Genomic DNA, 25,041 nt, shown 5'->3' on the forward strand with positions numbered 1-25,041 from the left:
AGCTGCAATGGAAGAGGAACACAGTGCCCTGCTGAAGAATCACACTTGGGATCTCGTGCCTCGACCCCTCGGGCCAACGTTGTCACCGGCAAGTGGATCTTCAAGCACAAGTTTTAGTCTGATGGCTCTCTCGAAAGGCACAAGGCGCATTGGGTTCTCCGCGGCTTTACCCAGCGGCCTGGTGTGGACTTTGATGAGACATTCAGCCCCGTGGTGAAGCCTGCCACTGTTCGCGCAGTGCTCTCCCTGGCTCTCTCTCACCGCTGGCCCATCCACCAGCTTGATGTGAAGAACGTCTTTCTTCATGGCAACCTGACAGAGACAGTTTTTTGTCAGCAGCCGTCTGGGTTCGAAGATTCAGCTCATCCGGACTATGTTTGTCACTTGAAGAAGTCACTATATGGCCTCAAGCAGGCCCCTCGTGCTTGGTACAGTCGCATAGCCACACACTTGTTGTCCCTTGGGTTTGTTGAAGCCAAGTCAGACACCTCGCTCTTCGTTTACCAGCGCGGATCAGACACAGCCTACATGTTGCTCTATGTTGATGACATCGTCCTCACAGCTTCCTCACCCGGCCTTCTTTGGCGGATCATCTTAGCCCTTCAGCGGGAGTTCGCTATGAAGGACCTTGGTGAACTGCATTACTTCCTCGGTATGCATGTTCAGCGAAGTGGTGATGGCCTTCTTCTTTCTCAGCGACAATATATGCTGGACATTCTTGATCGCGCCGGGATGGCAGAGTGTAAGCCGTGCTCCACTCCAGTTGACACCAATCCGAAGATTGCTGCAGCAGATGGCACCCCTGTCTTTGACCCTTCAGATTTTCGCAGTCTCGCTGGAGCCTTACAGTACTTGACGTTCACCCGGTCGGATATTGCCTATGCTGTGCAGCAAGTCTGTCTTCATATGCACGACCCTCGTGAGCCTCACCTTGCAGCTCTGAAGCGGATTCTGCGCTATGTTCGAGGCACTGTCCACCTTGGTCTCCTGCTGCGATTGTCTACTTCGTCTGATCATGTCGTCTACACCGACGCTGATTGGGCTGGTTGTCCAGACACCCGCAAGTCCACCTCGGGCTATGCTGTGTTTTTTGGCAACAATCTTGTCTCCTGGTCCTCCAAGCGCCAGAACATGGTGTCAAGATCCAGTGCTGAAGCCGAGTATCGTGCGGTGGCCAATGGAGTTGTTGAGGCCACCTGGCTGCGCCAGCTTCTTCTAGAGCTGCATGCCCCTCTCCGGCGCGCCACACTGGTGTATTGTGACAACATCAGTGCCGTCTACATGACCTCCAACCCGATACAGCATCAGCGAACCAAGCACATTGAGATTGATCTTCACTTCGTCCGGGAGCGAGTCGCCATTGGTGATCTTCGTGTTCTGCATGTTCCCACTTCTTCACAATATGCGGATATCTTCACCAAAGGGCTGCCTTCTTCAGTGTTCACGGAGTTCAGGTCCAGTCTAAACGTGCAGAGTGGCTGATGATTCGACTGCGGGGGCGTGTTTGAATAGGCGCCTTATGGGTTGGCCATGGGATTATGGTAGATGATTATTGGTTAGGCAAGAATCACCGTTGATTGGGTGTTTCTATAAACCCTTCCTGATCCTTGCCTATATAATGTACTCCCTGTACCCATATCAATCTATCACAATTTCCCGAGACCTATTCGCTCTCACTCAGGTTCTAGGGCAATGAGGTAGGAAATACCACGTGCCCCAGCCAAACCCCAAAATTTCAGCTCATCTCTAACCACGACCATGATCAAGGAAAGACTTGGTGTGACTCCATCAAAAACACACAGGTTGCGGAGGTTCCAAATAGACCAAGCACCTAAGATGATCAATGAATTGAGGCCCTGCCTGACCTACCCTTCAACCCTGGAATTTGCATCAGACCACCAATCATCAAAGGATGGGGCTGTAGGCTGCAGAGAAAGGATCTGCAACCCAACCCCTCGGAGCAACAAGAACCAGAAATCTTGGGCAAACACACAACCCACTAGCAAATGGTTCATCGTTTCAGGCTCCTGGTCACAGAGGGGGGCAGCGGGTTAGGTGTGGTAATCCTTTCTTTTCAAGTCTATCAGCTGTCCAACATTTGTTGTGAGCCACCAGCCACATAAAAAATTGACATTTGCCCGGAGCCCATGATCTCCAAATTCTCTTGCAGGGACCAAAAAGGACGGTCCTGTTTATTGCTGTTCTATTTTTTAAATACATAACTGTGGCATTGTTTTATTCCCTGTCATCATACATGTTTTTTTTTCCATCAGGGTGATTGTTGAACTAGCTATTCCTTGTGTTGAAAGTGGTCCCAGAGTATTTAAGGGTTTCACGGTGGGCTTCCATCCCCGGTCATCAGAAATTGTAAGTTCCTCTCGGTTTGTTTGTTAATTATTGCTTAAGCTAGTATTACAGGTCTCTTTGGTCTTCTTAGGTCTATAATGGATTCACTCAGCTCGGATTTGAACAACCTCATCATGGATTTAGGTACTATTTTCTGTCAAAGTAATGTTCAAATTTAATGAGACGAAGATGTTTGTTTGGCCTGAAGCTTGAGGTTATCTTTATAAGTCTGTGCAAATGTGAAATGGAAATATTAATTGTGTTCATGCAAGTAATCTTCAAAATGTAACTTTCAGCTTTGTAGAAGGTCTCACTTTGTTTTATAAGGGTTTCCGTAAGATGTAAATCTATAAAGTGTTATACCAATTCTGTGGTTATCACAGCTTATCCACCAAGATGCTTTTATAACTTCTAGTTGATCATTGAGAATGTGGAAGAACTACATGATACGTCAACAGGATCCTAATTAGTGACTTTAGGTAAGCTACAATTGGAATACAGTAGGATAGGTGTTATTAGAATGCAGTCTCATAACTCATAAGAGGCCTAGACAATAAGGATGATAGGCAACCTCTGGATAACAAGACTTGTCTTTCTTCAATTAATTGCTAAAGTAATGCTATTTCTCACTTCATCTACACGAACTTCAAACATAAGCCCCATGCACTTCTGACTATTATTTTTTTTCTATAATATATTCTTTAAAATCCTTCAACTTTATGAGATTTTACAAGTATTTTCATTTTTCAATATAATTCTACGGCTATACTTACATGTTTTCAAATTTATAATTTAAAAGTTATTGATATTTGTAGTTTTTAAGGTTTGATTAAATCTTGTCCTAAAGAACAGTTTTTTATGAACAGAGGGAGTTTATAGGCTAGATGTCCCTGTCACCTTTTGAGCTTGATATTTCTATATGAACAGGATGCTGCTAGTTTATGTGAGTAGGTGCTAGGACATCTATGTGAATTAGTTAGCAAGCAAAGCTGATTCTTATGCAGTATCCGCATTATTTTGAAACAATTTGGACATGTTGTAATTATGGATCACTTATGTGACTATGAGTTTTTCTTGGGATCCTATTCCAATACCTGCAAAACTTTAACATTACTCCTAGAATTTTTACTCCAGATTGTAGTCCTTACACTTTTAATAATTATATATCTGATTATATTCCATATTAGAAAATAGAAACCTGTACTATTTCTATATTAATTTCATCAATATTCTGTTTCCCATGCAGCTTCCAGACCGAGCAGATTCATGTGTCTCTGTATCTTAGCGCCAAGTCCTCACTCTCAGGCCTCGTTGGAAAACCGACCTTCAAGGTAAAATGTAAAACAGATTTGGGGCTGTCAAATTATGACGGGGCAATTGTATGGTTGCCCCTATTTTGAACTCCAACTACCTATTTGGCCTCATTTTTCAGACCTCGGGTCATTGCCCCTAATTTTTTAAATTGAAATTTTGCTTTAATCTACCTCCATTTAGTCCACTTAACTGTATTAAGTCAACATCCAAAAAACATTTCTGTGCCATCACTGTTCCAGCATTACCCTGCTCGTTTCCAGCCGCCCATGCACGCCACTTCCGCGGTTGCCTACCTGTGCGGCCACCCACCTCTGCCCACCCGCAGCGCTCCCCGGAGCTGCCTGCCTGTGCACACAGCCGAATGCCTCTGCCCGCATGCCGTTGACTGCCTCTAACCATAAATAGGCATGCAACATACCACCTTTGCTCGATTTTGGTTGGAGTGAGTTCCATTTTGGAGGTGTGTGGGATGAATTGAATTGAAACCAGCAAGCTACTCAATTTGGTTGGAGGGCACTTGATTTTTCCACGGAGGTGCTCAATCTAGATTCAGATTTCAGAGGATCCCAATTCCTGGCATTTTGAGCTCACGACCAGGCATGTGGAACTAGCACAGGTCTTTGACTTTGGTCTCTGTCTGATTCCTGGTATTGATGACCATGGGGTGAAGAGGGGCAGTGGTGGGAGAGATGTGTCAGTGGGAAAGAAGCACACGCTCCTCCCTGCCAAGGTGCACTTTGCTGCCAGGCCGCGCGCGCTGCTCCCAGCCTAGCCGCACACACACCACTAGCCCACCCTGAGAGTGCTCCCTCGCTCTGGATTGTGCCGGTGGAAGGAACCAAGCTGTTAAAAGATTGGGCTGGAGTTGCAAGAATAACACAAGCCATGTTTATTTTAGTTTCTTCCCCTCCCCTTTTTTCATCTGTTTTCATTAATCTATTTTAACTGGAAAATACGCCTGCCCTAGTGTAACAAAGAGGGACAAACAGTGTACCCCAGATTCATATAACAGGAGGACTCATGCAAATTTAGAAAAGGAAGGAAAATCTACAATTGAACTCCAAACTAAGTGCAAGATTACAATTGTCCCAAATATGAGATAAATATCTTTATGATTTCGTCCATTATACTTAAAGGACCTTTTCCATCAGGTTTAATGCTGTTATGCATATGCATGTGACCTATGTTTTTTTTTTGCATTATTGTTCTAGGCATTTCAATTAAAGCGTCTAACTAGTTTCTTTCTTAAACAAATTATCAATTAAAAACAATGCTAACTTTTGTTCATTCACTCTTTTGTTCAGTGATATATTGGTGACCAAATATTCACTTACATATGGATATTATTTTTAATTAATGCATAACTTTTGCATATGAGTGCACTGCTGTCAAAATAAATTCAAGACTGTTGCCATATTAGTGCTAATTACAAGGCCAGTTGCACAGTATACATGTAAAACTCTATCTGTCACAGGTTAATCCAGTGAAAGGGCTTGGTGTTACACTTGCAGGATCAGGATTCAATGGTGGCATGCCTAGTACCCTGTCTCCTACAGTTTTGAATGTGGACTGGAGATGTTAGTTTCTTCCTTGTGTACCCATTGTGATGCTTTATGCAACTTCAATAAAATGAACTCTGTTTTCTATGTTTTGTAGGTGAAATTGCCCGAGCCAGTCCTTATGAGGTCAATATTTTTATCCCAGTGGAGGGCTATGATCCAATTGAATTTACACTAACGAAAAAATGTGGTTAGTCCTAGCCATAGAATCATCAACTGTGCCTATAGACTTTTGTTCATTGGAGATTCTGCATTAGCTTCGTTAGATCTTTATTCAGGAAAACACAGAAGATTGGTCTTATACAATGTTCAGTTGAGATAATTTCGCACTTAAATTAGGTTAGACACTGCAACTATAGAAATTCTAAAGGTGTATGATTATTTGGACTTCATAGTACCATTCAATTCATTTATTTGCATGGAGTGAAAAAGTATTTTGGTGTTAGACTCAAGAGTTTGAGATGCCACACAGCAAATTGTTAAAACCGTTTGTCATCAAATGTTCCCTTATCTTTATTGATTTACATTTACTTATAGTGATAGTCACAGGAAATGGGGATCAAAGGTAGCATTCCACGACCACGCAGGGATATTTTTGTCCCTGCCTTGTAAAAGCCTCGCGAAAGTACCGTACCCCGTTCCTGACACCATTTATCCTGGAACTTTGTGACTAAGAGTGAGATTATATCACAGCATGACATACTCTGATAGAGATGGTAATTGTGTTTTCTCGAACACACAGGTGAATTGTGTATCTTTGTATTAAAGAAGAGGAAATGGTAGAAACCCTGTTTCACACCCACACCCTGTAGTTCTCAAAGTACATTTGTGCCTGTGACAAAAATAAACTCAACCACAACAAGACCTAATCACTAAGTGCTGGAACACTCAAGTGGGAGAGACCCTGCACACCAGCCATGCCCTAAAGCTTGCTTCTTTGGCAAGCAGCAAGTCACCCACCATACTTGTGGCAGTGCCATCAAACACGCAGCATTCCGATGCTTCCAAAGAGTCCAAGCCCCCAGAATGATAAGAGAGCTGAGACCTTTTGCAACAGGCTGTTTTTTTTGCCTCACTAGCACTGCCCACCAGTCATCAAAGAACAAAATTCAGAGATGGCAATTATTATTTGTCATAGAAGACAAATAGCTTCTGCAAATCATGTGATATAAGCAAAGTGCATCATGGTTGTGAATAGTCTTGCAATTTTCACTATTTTCATTCTTGAATACATGAGTATGCATATGTCATTGTGCATTCTTTTCCTCATTTTGTATACCAGTATCTAGATGTAGCCTAGTTATATGAATTTGTTTGTATATCTCTCTCCCTGTAGGTTACAGACAAGAAAAAGAGAGTGATCCCATGAAAGGCTGGGCAATATTTGGAATTGTTTCTTGCGTGTATGTGTTTCTTTAACTTAAAAAGTTACCTTCTCAGTGATGGAAAATTCTATTACGGATTTTAACATCTTTTTTTCCTTCTAAAGTTAGTATTTCCCTGATTGGCAATTGTTTTTTGCACATATGAATATTTTTCATGGTAATTGTAGTTTCTTTCATGAGTTGTTGTTACTGCTTACTGAAGTTCACTTTTCCCTGGTAGTACTTCCAGTACTATCCCTGGTAGCACAACTATTACTACCATTCTTTTTTGTGGCTCTTGCTGCAATTTTGTTGCCGTATTAGTGTTTACTATTCTGACTGCTGTTCTGTCTATGTGTAGGTTCATTGTCTTGTCAAGCCTACTTTGTTGTGGAGGGTTCATCTACAAAACTCGCGTGGAGCATTTGGTATTTTTTAATTTATTATTTGAACAACAGATCAATACTATTCAGAGTTGGCTTGAAAGCATTTGATATTTTCCCCCTCCACTTCAGTACGGTTTAGATGCGCTGCCTGGTTTTGCCGTCTTGTCTGCCTTTTTGGATGCTGTGAGTGTTCACTTTGTCTTTACTGTTTTGTTGGCTCATCAAATTTTTTATGATCATGCTAGTCGATACATGGTACTATTTACTCACTTATTTGTCTTAATAATTCATCAGTTTGGTAGACCAAGAGGCTACTTGCCCGCAGATAATCCTAGTGAAAACCATGCAAGCCATGCATCTTGGGAGCACGCGGCTGGTACCACACAAGTAGCACAAAGGACAAATGGTAGGGCATATGGGCCAATGTGAACTAATGGGTATATTCTGAGGACCATTTCTTGTAGGTTTGCATTCTATTCTCAATTAATCTAGGCTCTTTTTTATCAGACATAATATATGGATACAACCTAGCATCAGCCTATCCAAGATTTTTTCCCTCTGCTACTAGCAAGTGAGCTTATGGAGCGTTGCTAATTATGTCAACTCTTCTAAATTAGGCCAGTTCGTCCAACTACGTCTGCTTTCTCTGCCATATGTGCAATTGCAAGTGCTCTCTGTGCCATACGTACTATGGCACTATTAGTGTTGCTTTTGTGCACAAGTTCTTTACATGTTTAAAAATGAAAAGCACATACACCATCCTTGGTATCACGCTTAATGTCTTATTATCTTGCAGTAGAGTAGGGTACAGCTACTCAAAAATTTTAATTGAACCCGTAGCGTGTCATCAACCTCAGAAAAATTAAAAGTATAAAAAACTAGATATCCATAATCATGAACTACTCCCTCCAGTTGTTTAAATGATGTTTTAACTCTTAGATAAAGGTCCATGAAAGAGTGGCCTTTGCAGCAACCTTGACCTGTTTTCTTAATAATACCCTTCTTGCATGTGTGCATCCAGTGGTAGTATGAAATATCTGCATCCTTTGTAATGCTACAAGAAAAATGAGTAGAGTAAAATAGGGATTGCATCATCAATGCGCTCAACTCATATTGACCCTATTTGTTTCCGTTTATAATTGATTCACTTATAATCGCCATAACGCGGGGATTTTTTCCATTCTCGATTCTCAATTGTGCTAGTTCAAAGTTCCGAGTAAAAAATCATAAATAATCGAGGCGTTTGGTGGGATTCTCGTTTTTTTTTTCACTATAAGCGGAAACGAACAGGGCCATTATTCCTTGGTTGTTGAGTCCAGCCCCAAAATGTCACTTAAAATTTACTGGAGTAGAAGGTAAGGACATGATTATGCAATGACTTAATAAACAGACTATTTTAGAGCAAAAGAAGATGAGATACATTTCATTGAAAGTTTACAGTTGGCAAATTGGGGGTGGCGAGAAACTGAAATCACAGTTACATCCTATGCCATCACACATTAGCATGTTGACATTTAAACTGACATTCTTTAAATCAAATTTTTCGTCATAAGCAGAGGAACCTGATTCGAACTGAAGCCTTTTGACGACTAGATCTCCTGATTAACCCTATGGCAGTTCTTGCGGATTTCTCCATTGTAACCCATGAGGGGATTTATGTTCCCCATTTTGATTATTGAATTCACATAATGTTCAAAGAATAGTGGCTTGTTTTCTGCATAACTTTTAACTAGACCTGCTATTTCGGGGTCTTTTCCTGTCCACAAAACTTCATCTGAATTAAGGAGCCCTTTTCCCTCCAATATCAGCTTATAATAGCTATTGTCAAATTGCGAAGGGCTGACAAAATCTAGTGACCTTATGTTGTCATCACCACCAGTGCGTGGGCACGCCAATGCCAATGTGTGATAGAAACTTTTTTCTAGCGTGTTTTCTGGTCTGTTATCTCTGTGCTGATTGTAGAGCCGTTGTTTGAAACTCACACATCTGGCCTTTCCAATGGTGTGGCTTCCTGTCAGTGTAAAATAAACTCTTTAGGAAGATAAGAGAATATGCAGACCCAATAGCAACATTTACTATTTATTTTCCATTGTTGTCTAACAGATATTCTTGCTGATGATAGTGATGCATTTCTACTATGTCCTATACAATGTTTTTCTTGCTATACTTTCAGCCCTAAGCTTATAACAAGGAAAATCGTAGACATTATGTACAACTGAACCAATTCCATTAACTATTTTATATCAATGGTTTATTTTTGAGCATTGAATATATCAGTAGAGGCGTTGGTTGTTGGTGTGTGTGTGTGCATGTGCCTCTTTGTTGTGTGGCACTTTGTATAACTTTTTTCTATCTTCTTAATACAATGACACTCGGTTTTCCTACGTGTTTGTGAAAAAAAAAATTTGAGCGTTAAGATGTGCCAGTACTATACCTGATAGTGCAACAAGGTCCACCTTGTCCAGTCCTTGCCTTTGGAAGAACTTGATAAGACGGTGTAGTGTTGCATTTGGTGGAGGAAGGTTCTTGTTTGCTAGCTTCATGTTTGCTGTCTTTGAGTCCCTCCTTCCTAATGGAAGTTCCCAATATGGTCCACCACTCTGTCAGGTGATAACATTATATTGATTAAATATATCAAGTGGACCTAAATTAATTTTTTAGGGAAAATCTTAATTATTTTTTGCTTGAGGCTACCAGCTTTTAGTCTTTTTATTAAAGAAAATAAAAGAATTATTTTTTGTGAGAAATCCCGGATATTTTCTCGTCCTGTAACTAGTGCAGGTTTTTGTCACTTGAATGTAGAGAAATTTACCAGTACTGTTGAACCTCTGGCTGCTAGGGCGATAGTGTCAGCACAAGACACTGTATTCGGACATGCTTCCTCAAGTGCAGCTTTGATCTCGTCTATAACCTCAAATCCCCTAATAGAATTCTTATTGGGAATAGCATTTTTCTCACTTACAACTTCCTCAGTGTCATCCAAAAGAACTGATGCATCACATCCCTGCAATTTCATCACAGAACCACATAAACCACGAGACAATCACGATTGGGATTATTGACTAGAGAACATGAAATCGTGGTTCTAGCACTCAACAATGTTCAACTTCTAACACATGGGCGAACCATGCGTGGTGACTGACTGACTGGTGACTTCTGTTTATTCTGGATGAAAAGAAATGAACTTGAACTGTGCTAACCTGAACAAAGCAGTCATGAAACAAGAGCCTGAGAAGGGAAGCAGCTATCTGGGGTTCCTTTGCGATAGCCTTCTTTAGTATGGGCACCACAATCTCATCAGCTTGTGGGCATGTGAACTTGTAGTAATCTGTAGAAAGACCTGAGATTGGGCTATTTCCAATTGGATGGGCTCCCTCATGGTGACCAGGAGGGAAGGCAAGGGAGCCAGATAAGTAGAAGGAAGCTATGAAAATTGCACCAAGAACTATATTGATTGAAGCCATGAGTTCTTGAATGCTGTTGTGCTTTAGTTTCGTGATTTCTGTTTCCTATTTATAGATGCTCATGTGATTCCACTGCATCACTCCATCCACTCCACTTGTGGAAAGCATCATCTGTTTGCATCAGGTGTACCTGATTTAGAGGTTGCTTTTGTGTATTTTTTGTTACTTATCTGTTGCCACTGTCTCATGTCCTATTATTGCCATGTGTGACCTGCCTAAACCCTTGACTTCTCTATTACTAGTTCCACTTCCACATGAGATCATTAAGTTTCTTTTGTAAGGGTTATGTCTGCCTTCCCATAGGAAGCTCCCTGCTGTTTTGTTTAGAGAGATCTTCAGCTTAGCTTGTGTGCTAAGTACATGCTGGAAACATAAACTATTGGCCTCTTTCAACATACTTCTCTAATTAAATCCTGGTAATGTACAACATAAAGTGGTAGTAGTAGCTCCACCCACTCCAAATACATCCTTGTATAATTCAGTAATAGGACGGACAGAGTTGTGCAGGAAGTATGAAGTAACATGGGTACAACTAAATTGAGTTGTGCATTTAGGTAACTCTTGGGATCGATCTTTTGGTGGTTCATTTTTTTGTGTGAAACATTTCATTAGATTCGGCATAATTGGAAACCTTTTGTTTCTTACAGCATTGGATTCCAGTAAAGTTGAACTTGTAATACGCTTGGGCTCTTGGTCGTTTGGCTACTTGCACATCGATTTTTCTTTGACTTAATGTGGTGCCTCTTGAGTTATAGATGTACAAGTAACCACATATACACAGCCTATTTTCTTTTGCAAAAATAATATGCACAGCCTATTATGATCCTGTTTGTTTTGTTCAGTAAAGCAGATGCTTGGTGGTTTGATGGTTCAGAATTCTGAGAAGCCAGCTTACGTTGTGGTTGGGTGCATAGACGAGGCGTACGTGCTTCGGTGCATAGACGACGCTTGGGATTCCAACTGCCACGAAGTCAGGTTTTCTGCAGTCAACTAGGATATGTTCTAAATCGTGTGTATATTTTTGTACCAGCATGCATTGACCTCCTACCACTACCACCAGCTGTTAGTGGTTAGAGCAGTTAGTAGACCTTCTCCCGGACGGAATTTCTTGGCTACGATCGAACAGAATTCCATTCTTTTAATAGTTGAAGCGTGAGACTGATAGTACCTACCTGTCATTGCAGTACTGTGCTTGCAACTGCAGCAGAGTTGCAAGTGATTTGAAATCGTCGTACATGCCAGGCAGCCATGACAATCCCAGCAAGCACCAAGCAGCTATCTGGTAGCACTAGTAGTACCGACGTAATCTGGTGTACAGGTCAACGGTTTTGCAATGTCTTGGACTTGGCAATTAGCCGGTTATCCGGCAGAAAAGCTTCTGGGTTATGCACATACACGCATATTCAGCCTATTGGCTTATAAGTCATGGCTTATCAGCCAATGAGCAGTATTTTTTTCTTACACCAAATAAGCTAAGAGTACTCTCAGCAATGGCTTATAAGCCAAATCAGCCCAAATAAACATGACGATTGTTGTTAGGAATCCATTGGCCAGCTACGATCCAAACGGTGTCACCCTAACAACAACTAGATGAAGCCCCTATAGTTCCGTTCAAGTTTCAACTGTGCATATGCTCAAATGCCGTACGCTTCGTAATGGTCTGAAGTCTGAAATTGCACGTCTACCAGCTGTGCTGCAGCTTCGATTTGGATGGGGATATAGGTCTTGTTTGTTCTCCTTCTAAAGTTTACTTCATATTCTATCGAATGGTTGGACATATACATGGAGTATTAAATATAAACTAAAAAATAATTAATTATACAGTTTGCGATTAATTTGCGTGACGAATCTTTTAAGCCTAATCAATTTATGGTTTGACAATGTGGTGCTACAGTAACATATATGTTAATGACAGATTAATTAGGCTTATTAAATTCGTCTTGCGAATTATCGATAGATTCTGTAATTTATTTTTTTATTAGTATCCGAACACCCCATGTGACATGCTCGTATGGGCCCTGTTCGTTGGTCTGAAACTTGGCTAAAATTGGCTGAAAAACATTGTTCTGACTGAAATATTGTGAGAGAAAAACACTGTTTCGGTTGAAAAAAGAAACCAAACAAACCAAACTTCATACCAGCCGAACAGGGCCATGATACCTGATGTGATACCCAAACTTTACGTCCTGAATTTAAATAAGGTCATAGTTCATAGCTGAGTTAGCTTGTTTCAGTGAACACTATATAATTTATTTTTTTATTAGTATTCAAAAATTTTATGTAACGTCCTTGTATGATATCTGATGTGATATTCTAAACTTTACGTCATGAATTTAAATAAGGTCACAGTTCATATCTGAGTTAGCTTGTTTCAGCGAACACTAGCCAGTAGCCACGGCACAGCAGTAGCAGTCTAGTATAGAGTGGCGTCGGTCATCCACGCCCGGCATTAAAGGCAGCGCCGAATTTTTCGGTTGGAGCTGCTGCATGCTTTGCTTGCAACGACTCTCGCAAGTCGCGATCAACCAGCCCGTGGCCTTTGGCCGGCGTTGTCGGCATAGCCCTTTCGTAGCCTGCCTTGACTCATGGAAGAAAAAGGTCTCAAAAACGCTGAACAGAGTCTCACTTGGCGTCACGCTCTCATCAACTAGTACAGTACATGGATAGGCCGCAGCACATGATATATGGCCCCGTTTAGATCCAAAAATTTTTGGATTTTGGCTCACTGTAGCATTTCGTTTGTATTTGGTAATTAGTATCTAATTATGGACTAATTAGGTTCAAAAGTTTCGTCTCGCAATTTCTTGACCAACTGCGTAATTAGTTTTTTTTTTCATCTATATTTAGTACTCCATACATGTGCCGCAAGATTCGATGTGACGGTTACTGCATAAAAATTTTTGGATTCTAAACAGGCCCTATGCCCACACGCCTATGGCTAGCTAGGCTCTTGTTTATTGCAGCTATCGCATCGTGCATGTACGATCCCAGTGTATCGACCTGATTATGAGGACGCATGCATGCACCAGCTCGCTGTTCTTGGAATGGGATGAACCGGACGGAAAAGGCCAGTGACGTTAGTTGGCTGGAGAGTGAGTTTGTTAGCATGCGTGGAACTAAGGCTGACGCACAAATTTAAAATAGGTCTCTAACATAATATCTATAACCTTTAACAGACTATCTATATGGAAGATCAATTTTATGTATCAGGAGAGACATAACTTAAATCTGAGTATCCTCTCTCCTGGAGACCTATTTGTAGAAATGGTTGTCTTTTAGGTTTTCTTGTTGGAGAAGACCAAAAATATGTATTGAACCATTTGCCTGTAGCGCTACCGAAAGAACGAATGAGTTTTGTATTTCGAATCGCGATGGTTGGAGACAGTCTAACGGGCTACTAGTCCTCTCTGGTCAATCACTTGAGGTTGATGTTTTCTTTTATGGGCGGATTGGGGATTGGATCATATATATAGCCGTCATCAGTCGCTGTCAAAGGAAGCGCGACTAATCAGTCAGTGTCTATATGCATGGATCGCGCCGGCTGATGAGCTTTGCATCAGCATGATCATGCGGCGTAAGCATGATCCCGAGTCACGGACCAACAGAGTGTGGTAGAGATCCCTGTTAGTCTGTTACCATCTGTAGGTCAAGGCGTCAAGCTAGCTAGCCTCTAAAGATAGAACAGCCAAAGGTTTCATTTTCTTACCGTCAAGGGCAAAATAGTCATTGTACTCTGGCCTACGCTTTCGGATTATTCCTTACTGAGCCTGTTCAATATTAATCACGTGGAGGCCTTAGGCATACAATAGAGATAGGCAACAACTCTTTTATTAAGGGTGTTTGATAGGGATCTAGACTCTTCTAAAATACATTTCTCTGTTGAATCAGAATCATTTCGCGAACCACCATTTAGCTAACTTGCCGAATTCTCGAAACTAGAACTAGAATCATGAGAAAAAACGAAAATCCAGTGAGTAAGATCATTAATTTCGTATTGAAACATGGAGTAAGATCATGGAAGTGCTAGCCAAATCAAGCAAAACTCTAACCACCTACTCGAAAGTAGATAGGTTCATATGATTGACGCCATCTCAAAAGTCGAGTGGTTGTCCAGATTCCGTGGCCAATGCTGATTAGTTGACTTCAGGGAGCAGGTGGAAAGGCCGTACGCACACTGCCAGATGGAAGCAAACGCAAGAGTTAGTTACGATAGGCAGACATGGCCCATGTAGTTGCGTGCTTTGAGTTTGCATTTTTCGTATACTCTATTTCTTGGTTCTTGGGAATTTAGGTTCATTGGAGTTTTATGATCGTATTGTAGTAGATATAGATATATAGCCAGGTTGTGATTTGGATTAATAATATAGCGTTGATGATGGGGGTTTTAATTTTAATTATATATATGTGTGCTTTAGTGGCTCAATGCATTTTGAGTTCGCTTTGCCTTGTTTTATACTCCATCTGTTCCAATTGTGTGTTGTTCTAACTGTTTTTTAATTTATACTACCTTCGCCCCAAAAAGAATGTAAATCTCGTTTTACGAGGAGCTAAAGAATCTTAAGTTTAACTAAATTTATAGAAGATATTATCTATATTTAGATCTCTAGTTAAATTTATTATAAAAAATATATCACATGATTAATCTAATAATACTTATTACGCATCATAAACATCAATACTTTTTAAGAATCTTTGACTCATCGAGATGCGAGATTTACATTCTTTGTGGGATGGAGGGTAGTAGTTTTTGTTATGCATCTAGACATAATGTTTTTTTTAGAATCACAGTACAACGTAGACGTCTACAACATACACGCACACTCACCCTATGAACATATGTACATAAACCCTATCCCTATACCTTTCTCACTAGTAGAGAAACGACATTTGATCCCACCTCTAAATTTGGCTTTAGTCCCAGTATTTTTCGCGCCCAGAACTAGAGATACCTTTAGTCCCGGTTTGTAGCTCTAACCGGGACTAAAGGTCCCTGCCCAACGGCTACTGCGGTAGGCTTTTGCTGCAGGGGACCTTTAGTCCCGGTTGGAGTTACCAACTGGGACTAAAGGTTAACTTTTACTCTCGGTTGGTCCCTCCAACCGGGAGTAAAAGTCTACTCCCGGCTGGAGGCTCTGTCCGAGACTAGGAAGGGACCTTTAGTCCCGGTTTCTGTCTCCAACCGAAACTAAAGGTCCCTCCTATATAGCCCTTGTTCCTCCCCGAGCCCGAGCCACTTCGAGCTCAGTGTTCTTGCTTTATCGCTGGCCTCTCTTCTTCCTCATCACCGGTGTATCACAAGATTTCTTCCATTCCTCCATCGATTCTTCGGTTCTAAAGGTTACCAACTTTATACTCTCATGTTTCATCAGTAGCTTATTTCATTTTGTGGACTAGATATATGTGGTTTTTTATGTTAGATTTTTTTTGTAAGCCAATTAAGCTCAAAATCACTTTAAAGTTTGCGTATTTGGATGAAGGAAGGTTAAAGTAGTTATTCAAAACTAGTATTGAGGTTTCAATTCTAGCATGCATAGCACACTTCATGGTTTAGAGATATAGAGAATTTTAGAGTTTTTTTAATTTTATTTGTTTATAAAATGAGAAATTTATATTATATTAAAAATGAGTATAGAGAGTAGATGGCAACTGCTTCCGGGTCCTCGGCCTCTCATCGGGTTCCAAAGCGACTGAGGCCGGACCTTCCTCTCATTGCATGCGGCAAGTGTGAGGAGAAGATTGTGATGGAGTACCGGGTGAGAAAGGAGTGTCCCAACAAGGGCCGTATCTTCTACAAGTGTCTAGATCGCAATGTGAGTTATTTTGTCGTATTTGATGATTATGGTTAGTTTATACTTATTTTCATGATGATTGTGATTAAAGTTCTAATTTTTTGTTTTAATTTAAGTGGGATGGCACTGGATGTTCAGGCTGGTACTGGGAGGAAGAGTATGTTGAACACATGCAAAACTCTCTTGCACAGGTGGCTACGATGGCTAATGAGGCAGTGATCCTGCGGAAGAAGCCCATAGATGTTGAACAAACGCATGATCTGTCTATTTTAGTTGGGATTGATCACGAAATCCTTATGCTGCTGAAGTGCATTTTAGCTTTAGTTTTTTTAGTGGTAGTTGGGATTGTCTACATTGTAGCGAGACTTTCATAAATTAATACCTTGTGTGGTGGCATGCATGTCGTATAATTAACTAATTATGTTCTAGGTTTTAATATGGTATGTATGTCATGTAATGCAGATGAGTCGGCATTAGATGTACAATGCTGATCGCCGCTCCCAAGAGTTCATTGAGGGCGTGCATTCTTTCTTACGTGTGGCCGAGGCAAACAAACGCGATGGTTTCATGTGCTTCCCATGTGCCATATGTAAGAATTTGAAGGAATATGTTAGCTCAAGGAGTCTTCATTCACACTTGTTGAAGTTGGGTTTCATGCCAAACTATATTTGTTGGATGAAGCACGGAGAAACCGGGGTTGTAATTGAAGAAGGTGAAGAAGAACAATGGGACGATGATGACATTATTGCTGAATATGGTGCCTTCAATGATACTGCAATGGGGGAAGCCAAAGAAGAGGTAGTGGCAGAAGATGAGCCCGCTGATGATCTTAGTCAGGCCATTCGTGACGCACAAAGAGAATGCGAAAGTGAAAAGGAGAAGATCAAGTTTGAGCGCATGCTAGAGGATCACAAGAAATTGTTATACCCAACTTGTGATGCGGGACAGAAAAAGTTGGGTACCACACTGGAATTGCTGCAATGGAAGGCAAAGAATGGTGTATCTGATAAGGGATTTGGGGAGTTACTGAAAATCCAAAAGAAGATGCTTTCGAAGGATAATGAATTGCCCGTCACTACGTACGAAGCAAAACAGGTAGTCTGCCCTTTGGGATTAGAAATCCAGAAGATACATGCATGTCCTAATGACTGCATCCTCTACCATGGCGAGGAGTACGAGAAGTTAGATGCATGCCCGGTATGTCATGCATCGTGGTATAAGATCAGGCGAGATGACCCTGGTGATGTTGAGGGCGAACGTCCCACGAAGAAAATCCCTGCCAAGATTATGTGGTATGCTCCTATAATACCACACTTGAAACGTCTATTCAAAAACAAAGACCATGCAAAGTTATTACGATGACACAAAGAAGACCGTAAGGTAGACAATATGTTGAGACACCCTGCTGATGGGTCCCAGTGGAGAGCAATCGATAGAGAATTCCTAGAGTTTGCAAATGACACAAGAAACTTAAGGTTTGCTTTAAGTACGGATGTTATGAATCCTTTTGGGGAGCAGAGTAGTAGTCATAGCACTTGGCCTGTTACTCTATGTATCTACAACCTACCTCTCTAGTTATGCATGAAGCGTAAGTTTATTATGATGCCAGTGCTCATCCAAGGTCCAAGGCAACCTGGCAACGACATTGATGTGTACCTAAGGTCACTAGTTGAAGAACTTCTACTTTTGTGGAACAAACCAGGTGTATGTGTGTGGGATGAGCACAAACAGGAGCACTTTGACCTACGAGCATTGTTGTTTGTAACAATCAATTATTGGCCTGCTCTAAGTAATCTTTCAGGACAATCAAACAAGGGATATAATGCATGCACGCACTATTTCGATGACATTAAAGGTATATTCTTGAAAAAATATTGAAAGGTCGTGTACCTTGGCCATCGTCGATTTCTTCCTACGAATCACCCCCTAAGAAAGAAAGGCAAATATTTTAAAGGTAAGGCAGACCACCAGTCCAAGCCGGGCAACCGAACTGGTGAGGATGTACTCAATATGATCAAGGATGTGAAAGTAGTATTTGGAAAGGCACATGGCGGCGAACCTGTTCCGAACGATGCCGACGGTCACGCACCCATGTGGAAGAAGAAGTCCATATTTTGGGAGCTATCCTATTGGCAAGTCCTAGAGGTCTGTAACGCGATCGACGTGATGCACCTAACGAAGAATCTTTGTGTGAACCTGCTAGGCTTCATGGGTGTGTATGGGAAGCCTAAGGACACACTTGAAGCACGACAGGACCTGCGATGTTTGAAAGAACGAGACAACCTACATCTAGAGAAGACATATGATGGATGCCATTACTTAAGTCCTGCCAGCTACACTCTTAGCAAAGAAGAGAAGGAAAGCATGTTTGAATGCCTAGCAAGCATCAAGGTACCATCTGGATTCTCCTCGAATATAAAGGGTATAATAAATATGCCAGAGAAGAAATTCCTAAACTTAAAGTCCCATGACTGCCACGTGCTCATGACGCAATTGCTTCTAGTTGTATTAAGAGAAATTCTACCTCCAAATGTACGTCTAGCCACCGTGAAGCTATGTGCATTCCTCAATGCAATTTCTCAGAAGGCAATCGATCCAATGGATCTAGCTAAACTACAGAATGATGTGGTTTAATGTCTTGTCAGCTTTGAGTTGGTGTTCCCTCCTTCCTTCTTTAATATCATGACACACCTCCTAGTTCACCTGGTCAAGGAGATTAGCATTCTCGGTCCTATGTTCCTGCACAACATGTTCTCCTTTGAGAGGTTCATGGGAGTCCTATAGAAATATGTTCACAACCATGCTTGGCCAGAAGGAAGCATCGCCAAGGGCTATGGAACAGAGGAGGTCATTGAGTTTTGTGTTGACTTTATTCTCGACCTTGACCCGGTTGGTGTTCCTAAATCGCGACACGATGGGAGACTAAGTGGAAAGGAGACACTAGGGAAGAAAACATATATTGGTACGCAGGACAATTATTTTAATAAAGCACACTACATAGTTCTACAAAACTCCTCCTTGGTGGATCCGTATATCGAGACACATAAAGAGTTGCTCTGATCCGAGTTTCTAAGGAAGTCTGAAGCTTGGATTACGCGTCAGCACATGGAAACTTTCAGCGACTGGTTGCGAAAAGAATGTCAGGGTGATGAGAGTATTGATGAGCAACTGTATTTGTTGGCTAGGTAGCCATCGTGGCATATCCTCACATACAAAGGGTATGAGATAAATAGGAATATATTTTACACAGTAGCCCAAGATAAAGGAGCATCAACCAAAATAGTGGTGTCCGCATAGATGCCACCGACCCTAATGGAAATAAGCAAACATATTATGGCCGCATAGAGGAGATATAGGAACTAAACTATGCACCTACTTTTAAGGTACCTTTGTTCAAGTGCCAATGGGTAAAGGCGACTGGAGGCGGGGTAGCAGTCGACAACTAGTATGGAATGACAACCGTGGACCTCAACAATATTAGGTATAAAGACGAACCATTCGTCCTTGCCAAGGATGTAAATCAGGTGTTTTATGTCAAGGACATGTCTACAAAACCGAAGAGAGGGAAAAACAACAACGACCCAATCTATGAGCCAAAGCGCCACATAGTTCTTTCAGGGAAAAGAAACATCGTCGGAATTAAAGACAAGTCAGACATATCAGAAGATTATGAAAAGGATGACCGAATTCCACCCTTCACAGTGAACAAAGACCCAAGCATCTAGCTAAATGATGAGGACACTCCATGGTTACGACGCGATCATAACCAAGGGATATACGTTAAGAAGAAGTTTACTACTGTGCTCGCTTGATATATTTAGTGATGTATTAGACCTATTATGTAATAATTGTGACTTCAGATTTTTTTGTTGTGTTTTCATATTTTCTACGGTTTAAATGAATTTTCTGCTAGACGGTGGATTTCCCGTGGAGAATGTGTGATGAAAAACCAAATGATCAACGTTAATAAGATGTGAAAACTAATTTCCTGTCGAAAAGCAATAGTTTTAATGATTTTAATTAAGTAGTATATTTTTGCATGGTTCAAATTGTAATTATTATTTATACTATGTCAAATATTCATACAGTAAAACAAAATAGTTTAGGTTATAATTTTTTGTTGTGTATAATAATGCAAAACCAAGTCTAGGATTTTTTTAATATTTTTTTTGGTAATATTTTATTTATTAGGCAATTAATAACTCTATGCATTTTTATATAAAAGAAATATATAAAAAGGAAAAAACTTATGGAAACCGGAGAAAGCCAACTGCAGACCACCTTTACTCCCGAGCCTAAAATGCCCTTTACTCTCGGGCCGTGGCTACACCCGGGACTAAAGCCCGCCAAAATGACCTTTACTCCCGGGCCGTGGCTACACCCGGGACTAAAGATCAGACCTTTAGTCCCGGTTCTAATCATCACCCAGGACTAAAGGGTCTTTAGTTCCGGTTCGTAGCGGCAACCGAGACTAAAGGGCTCCCTTTATAAAACCTCTCTGTCTCTGCCAAGCCTCATCTTCTCCACCAGATCGATCCAGCAGTGCCGCCGCCCCTAGGCCACCCTAGCCTCGCCTCATGCGCGCACGCTGTCACCGGCCGGCTAGCGCACACCTCGTGTCGTCCTCGTCCCCGGCCCACCTCACCCCCAAGCAGTCTTCTCCAAGATCCGCAGCAAGCCACAGCTACGGCACGTCTCCAGGTTTGGCTCGGTCTCCCTCTTCCTCTACACTTCCCTTGATGAGGCCGTAGTTGGTGTTCCGACGACGATGGAGATCACCGGGCTAGGTTGGGGCGGGGCGCCCATGGCCTTGGTGGGATTTATAGATACCTGGTGGAGAACAATGTTGAGATATGTCATGGTGGGGTTCATATTTGGAAGATGCATATTACTGAATTTGTTAGAGGGCTTTTGTATTGCATAAACATGACTACATTCTGTTGTGCAATTTGAAACTAACAAGAGGTGGTCGAGTCGGGGAAGCTAAAACATGTGTCTTGTCTGTTGTCTGACTATCTTTCTCATGATGTGTGTAGGTCAATAAAATCAGTATTAGTGATCAGCGACGAGATGACCAGAGCTGTGCATGATAGTTGTGTGTGTTGCTATTGCTAGGAGGTAGCATGCTCAAGTATAGAAGGGGCAAGGGCCAAGGGGCTTGTTCTATCATCACTAGAGGGAGGACGATGGTTAGCAGTGTGTGTTTGTGAACCTGCTTTGCTGGCTTGAAGTCTTTCTCGCGATATATGTGTTATTATAGATGCTCAAGATATTGTTAATTAGTTCTTATAGTTTATCTTGTGTATTTACAGGTTGCGTGCGGTCGCATGTCATAGATGTCAGAAACAGCTTCATCTTTTGAAAAAAAATGAATCTAGTATGGTTTCAAGTTGAACACTAGGTGTAATTTTTTGGTGACCTACTAAATTCACTCCCCAACTCTCTGTTGGGTCAGCATCCAAGTTGATGCCACGCAAAGTTTATCCAAAACTCAAGTTGCTTTTTAACTTGACAACCACGGTACAGGTGCACTATGCATATACTGATCTGCGTATACTGGCCTTGGCGGCGACGGGAGCGGGAGGGGAAGAAGGAGGCCGCCGCCGTGGCCATGGAGCTCCGGCATGACAAATCCTTTAATTAAAAGCTCTACTAGATGATCATGTTTATTAGAATTATGATTTTATATATTTGTACATACTTGTTGCAAATGAGCTTTTGTATGAATCTAGAATCTGGGCAGGAGCTAACTTTGATCTAGTAGGAGTTATGGCTCATATCATGAGCTTTTGCAATTTCTACAAGTCATAAAAAAAGATGCTTCTATATGAATCTAGAATCTGTGCATGATCTTTGAAGTTTGGATTGGAACCTGAGTGGTAGAAACTTTTTGCGACAAAATCTCTATGCTGATGAGAGCAGCATTGACAATGGAAACATTTTTAAACATATAGTGAGATGCTTGCTTTTGCATTTGTTTTGTACATTTTGTTGTTATAAACAATAGTCTGCTGATTTCTATTAGTATCAATTTGGCTCATCAATTTGGTGCATACTTCTGTAACATGTTTTTTTAGTAAAGTCTAAGTCTCTAACATGTTTTTTTGGCTGCAGGAGCTGGACCTCGCGTTTAACACCTTGGATGTGAGCCACCGCCGCCACCATATATAATCCATTTATGATGGATTAATTGCTCCAACCTTTTGTAATCGGATGGATGCGTATGCCGAGCCCTCGTGCCAGCAATCTTGTAATGCGATTTTGCGCTAAGCCATCGAGCTCAGTGGAGCACGGGCGCGCTCGGTGTCTCGTCGTTTCCTCCTTTTTGCGCGGTAGCTTATGATGACTAGTTAGAAAATTGTAGAAAATCCGTACTAGTTGAACTTGCGGACCGTGTTCAGCTCGGCGAGCATGTTCTCTACCAAGCGGTAACGGACGTCAAGGAGGAGCTTTGATTCTACGAGGGAGAGCAGCAACGGTTGTGGAAGACCATGTTCCCTTCCTCATAGAATCAGAGCTCTTCCGTGGCCAAGTACGGTGTTGTTTGGTGGAGAAATGCTCGCCGAGATGATCACGTAAGCAAGGTCAACTAGTACGGATGGTTATTTATTCACATGTCGTGATATCGTCGCAGTAGTCTGTCAATCACCATACCCAAATGTAGTATATATATAAATATAAACGATAATCGATTGTTATGTGTGTACACTCTCATTCTTCTATTAATTTGCGAAAATATCATGTGAATTACTTACCTGCCGCAGTAAAAGACGAGAACACAATGACCATGGCCACGGCCATGAAAAATGCCAACGACACAACACTAGCAACTTTCTCAGCAAGCAGAGTAGTGTTAAACGCTCTAGAAACCTTTAAACTTTGTCAGTTAAGATTTCCCCTTCAAACAAGCTAGGCACTTAAATAAGGCTTATGCTAGATTCTATCACTAGTATAGATACATAAATGATTTTTAAAAATGTTACTATCCTTGAGGTGGCACGTCTTGCAGGAGTTCATTTTATAGATATAGTTTTTATTTTTTATAGATATATCTGGTGGTGTAAAAGCTAGATGGCTGCCCCGAGAGACAACATGGATGAAGAAATGATGAATATTATCAACACTGGCACTCAATTTGCCGATGGTGACCAGCAGGATGTAGATGACGGGAGTCAATGCCTGGCTCTTGAAGATAACCAAGAAAATATTATGCAAGAAAATACAGGTGAGGTATATATATTTATATATATATTTGAATATTATATATATATATATTTGAATATCTATCATCTATTATACGTAGCCCTCTGGATCGACGACAACAACGGTGAAAAGCAAAAAAAAATCGAGGCCCGAAAAAGCCATTGGAGGGGCGCTACATAATATCGGAATTCAATATCGAGACAGGCGAACCACTTGGTCCACACGCAAGGAAATTCGTGCAACACTGTGGGTGCCTTGTAAGGGACAGACTTCCGATCAGTGCCCGTGAATGGAAGCAAAAGATCAACGAGCCTCATGTTAGTTTTGTCTCTGATCTTGATAAGAATTTAATTTGGGATGATATTCTTCAACATTTCACGTTGCAAGCGGATGATTATGATGCTATCAACAATGATAAATTGAAGGAACTAGTTCAAAAGTGGGCTATGAAGAAGATGGCCACACAATTTTAGACTTGGAAGAACTCCCTATACATGAAATACGTCAAGAAGAACGTAACGCCCAATTTCAATACTAGTGGCCCGCTCGCGAAGTTGAAGCCCTACTGGAATGATTTTGTATAGTACAAGACATTGGAAGAGGGTGAGGAACGGGTGAGAAGGAACCAAGAGAATGCCCAGCAGAAGGTATACCACCATGGCATGGGATCTGGTGGCTACGCGACTGTCATTCCCAAGTGGGAAAAAATGGAAGTGGACATTCTTGCCAAGGGTATCATACCAGAATCACTCAATTGGCCCAAACGCGCGAAGAATTGGTTTTTCGCTCATGGGGGAAGACTGGACCTAGAGACCGGGAAGCTGATTCATGGCTCAAAATTCGAAAGAGCAACACAAAGATTATCTTATGCTCTACAAGCTAAAACTATTGGTGCGTTCAGGCCCAATAAAGAGAAGGATGAACTGACGTATGCCCTCGGGATCGCTGAACATAGTGGCCGAACGAGAGGTTTAGAATGGAATATTTCTTGGGAGCATGGTTTCCCTGACGACAGAGATACCTACAGAAGCCGGCAGAGAAGGAAGGATGAGGATGCAGCGTGGATCAGCATGTTGGAGGAATTGGTTCGTGAGTCACGGGAGGCGTTGCTTCAAGCACAGGAGCGTGAAGAAGACATACAAGCTAGAATGTAGGACGAAATCATAGAGCAAGTGCAAATAGCAATGAGTGCCTAGAGGCAGGCATTAGATCCAGGAATGAACATTAATATTAGCCCCCTGATCAGTTGAAAAGCAGCTGCGCTTCCACAGAGTTGCCAAATCAAGATGACGCGATGCTACATTTCCCCATGGATGACATCACTGCACCGTTTACATCATATGAGCTACATATTCCAAAAGAGAATGCCACAATCATGGTGGTTCTCGGTGTTTTTTCTCCTCCAGATCCTACCAAGACACCAAGAATCCATGGGGCAATAATACCACCTGGATATGTTAGCGTCTCAGTTGATAGAGTTAACAAAGGTTTTAGTGACCTACCTCTTGACATTCCAGGAGGTGATGGAGAGAAGACTCTAGAAGAAGCAGAGAAAACATCCATACTATGGCGCAAGCGCTACATCATTATTCCCGAGGTCTCTAGTCCACCGCCGC

At 41.6% G+C, this 25,041-nt stretch overlaps 2 protein-coding genes across 8 annotated transcripts in view; one reads left to right on the forward strand and one right to left on the reverse strand.

Annotated features, from left to right (window-relative positions):
* Positions 1-11,881, forward strand: part of LOC136449771 (uncharacterized) — a 33,162-nt gene extending 21,281 nt beyond the window's left edge. The window contains exons 2-12 of one of the 7 annotated variants that reach the window (XR_010758121.1): positions 2,274-2,367; positions 2,438-2,490; positions 3,593-3,677; positions 5,135-5,237; positions 5,317-5,409; positions 6,556-6,622; positions 6,945-7,011; positions 7,099-7,152; positions 7,264-7,433; positions 11,081-11,196; positions 11,276-11,597. Coding sequence is in view for 4 of the 7 variants with exons in the window: in XM_066449953.1 (XP_066306050.1) it covers positions 2,274-2,367; positions 2,438-2,490; positions 3,593-3,677; positions 5,135-5,237; positions 5,317-5,409; positions 6,556-6,622; positions 6,945-7,011; positions 7,099-7,152; positions 7,264-7,398 (751 nt within the window). In the remaining 3 variants the exon portion in view is untranslated. Of the gene's footprint in view, positions 1-2,273; positions 2,368-2,437; positions 2,491-3,592; positions 3,678-5,134; positions 5,238-5,316; positions 5,410-6,555; positions 6,623-6,944; positions 7,012-7,098; positions 7,153-7,263; positions 7,434-11,080; positions 11,197-11,275; positions 11,598-11,617 lie in introns of those variants that run through there. The other 6 variants (XR_010758122.1, XR_010758120.1, XM_066449955.1 and 3 more) reach the window with 6 other exon arrangements.
* On the reverse strand, positions 7,394-11,071 carry LOC136449772 (peroxidase 9-like). Its single transcript, XM_066449956.1, has 4 exons — positions 10,170-11,071; positions 9,782-9,973; positions 9,404-9,569; positions 7,394-8,980 (listed from the first exon to the last, which is right to left on the reverse strand). Exons 1-4 carry the CDS (start codon positions 10,431-10,433, stop codon positions 8,559-8,561), a joined length of 1,044 nt encoding a protein of 347 aa, XP_066306053.1. The 5' UTR covers positions 10,434-11,071; the 3' UTR covers positions 7,394-8,558.
* Positions 11,882-25,041: the final 13,160 nt, after the last annotated feature.

Source organism: Miscanthus floridulus, chromosome 5, assembly GCF_019320115.1.
Source record: "Miscanthus floridulus cultivar M001 chromosome 5, ASM1932011v1, whole genome shotgun sequence".
NCBI classification, from domain to species: domain Eukaryota; kingdom Viridiplantae; phylum Streptophyta; class Magnoliopsida; order Poales; family Poaceae; genus Miscanthus; species Miscanthus floridulus.

Excerpts from the sequence above, each read along its gene's own strand:
- LOC136449772 (XM_066449956.1), bottom strand. The coding sequence starts at position 10,433 with ATGGCTTCAATCAATATAGTTCTTGGTGCAATTTTCATAGCTTCCTTC. Across the intron at positions 9,570-9,781 it reads CCAGAGGTTCAACAGTACTG|AGTGGTGGACCATATTGGGA; the intron begins GTAAATTTCTCT and ends ATCACCTGACAG. Across the intron at positions 8,981-9,403 it reads GGACCTTGTTGCACTATCAG|GAAGCCACACCATTGGAAAG; the intron begins GTATAGTACTGG and ends TTACACTGACAG.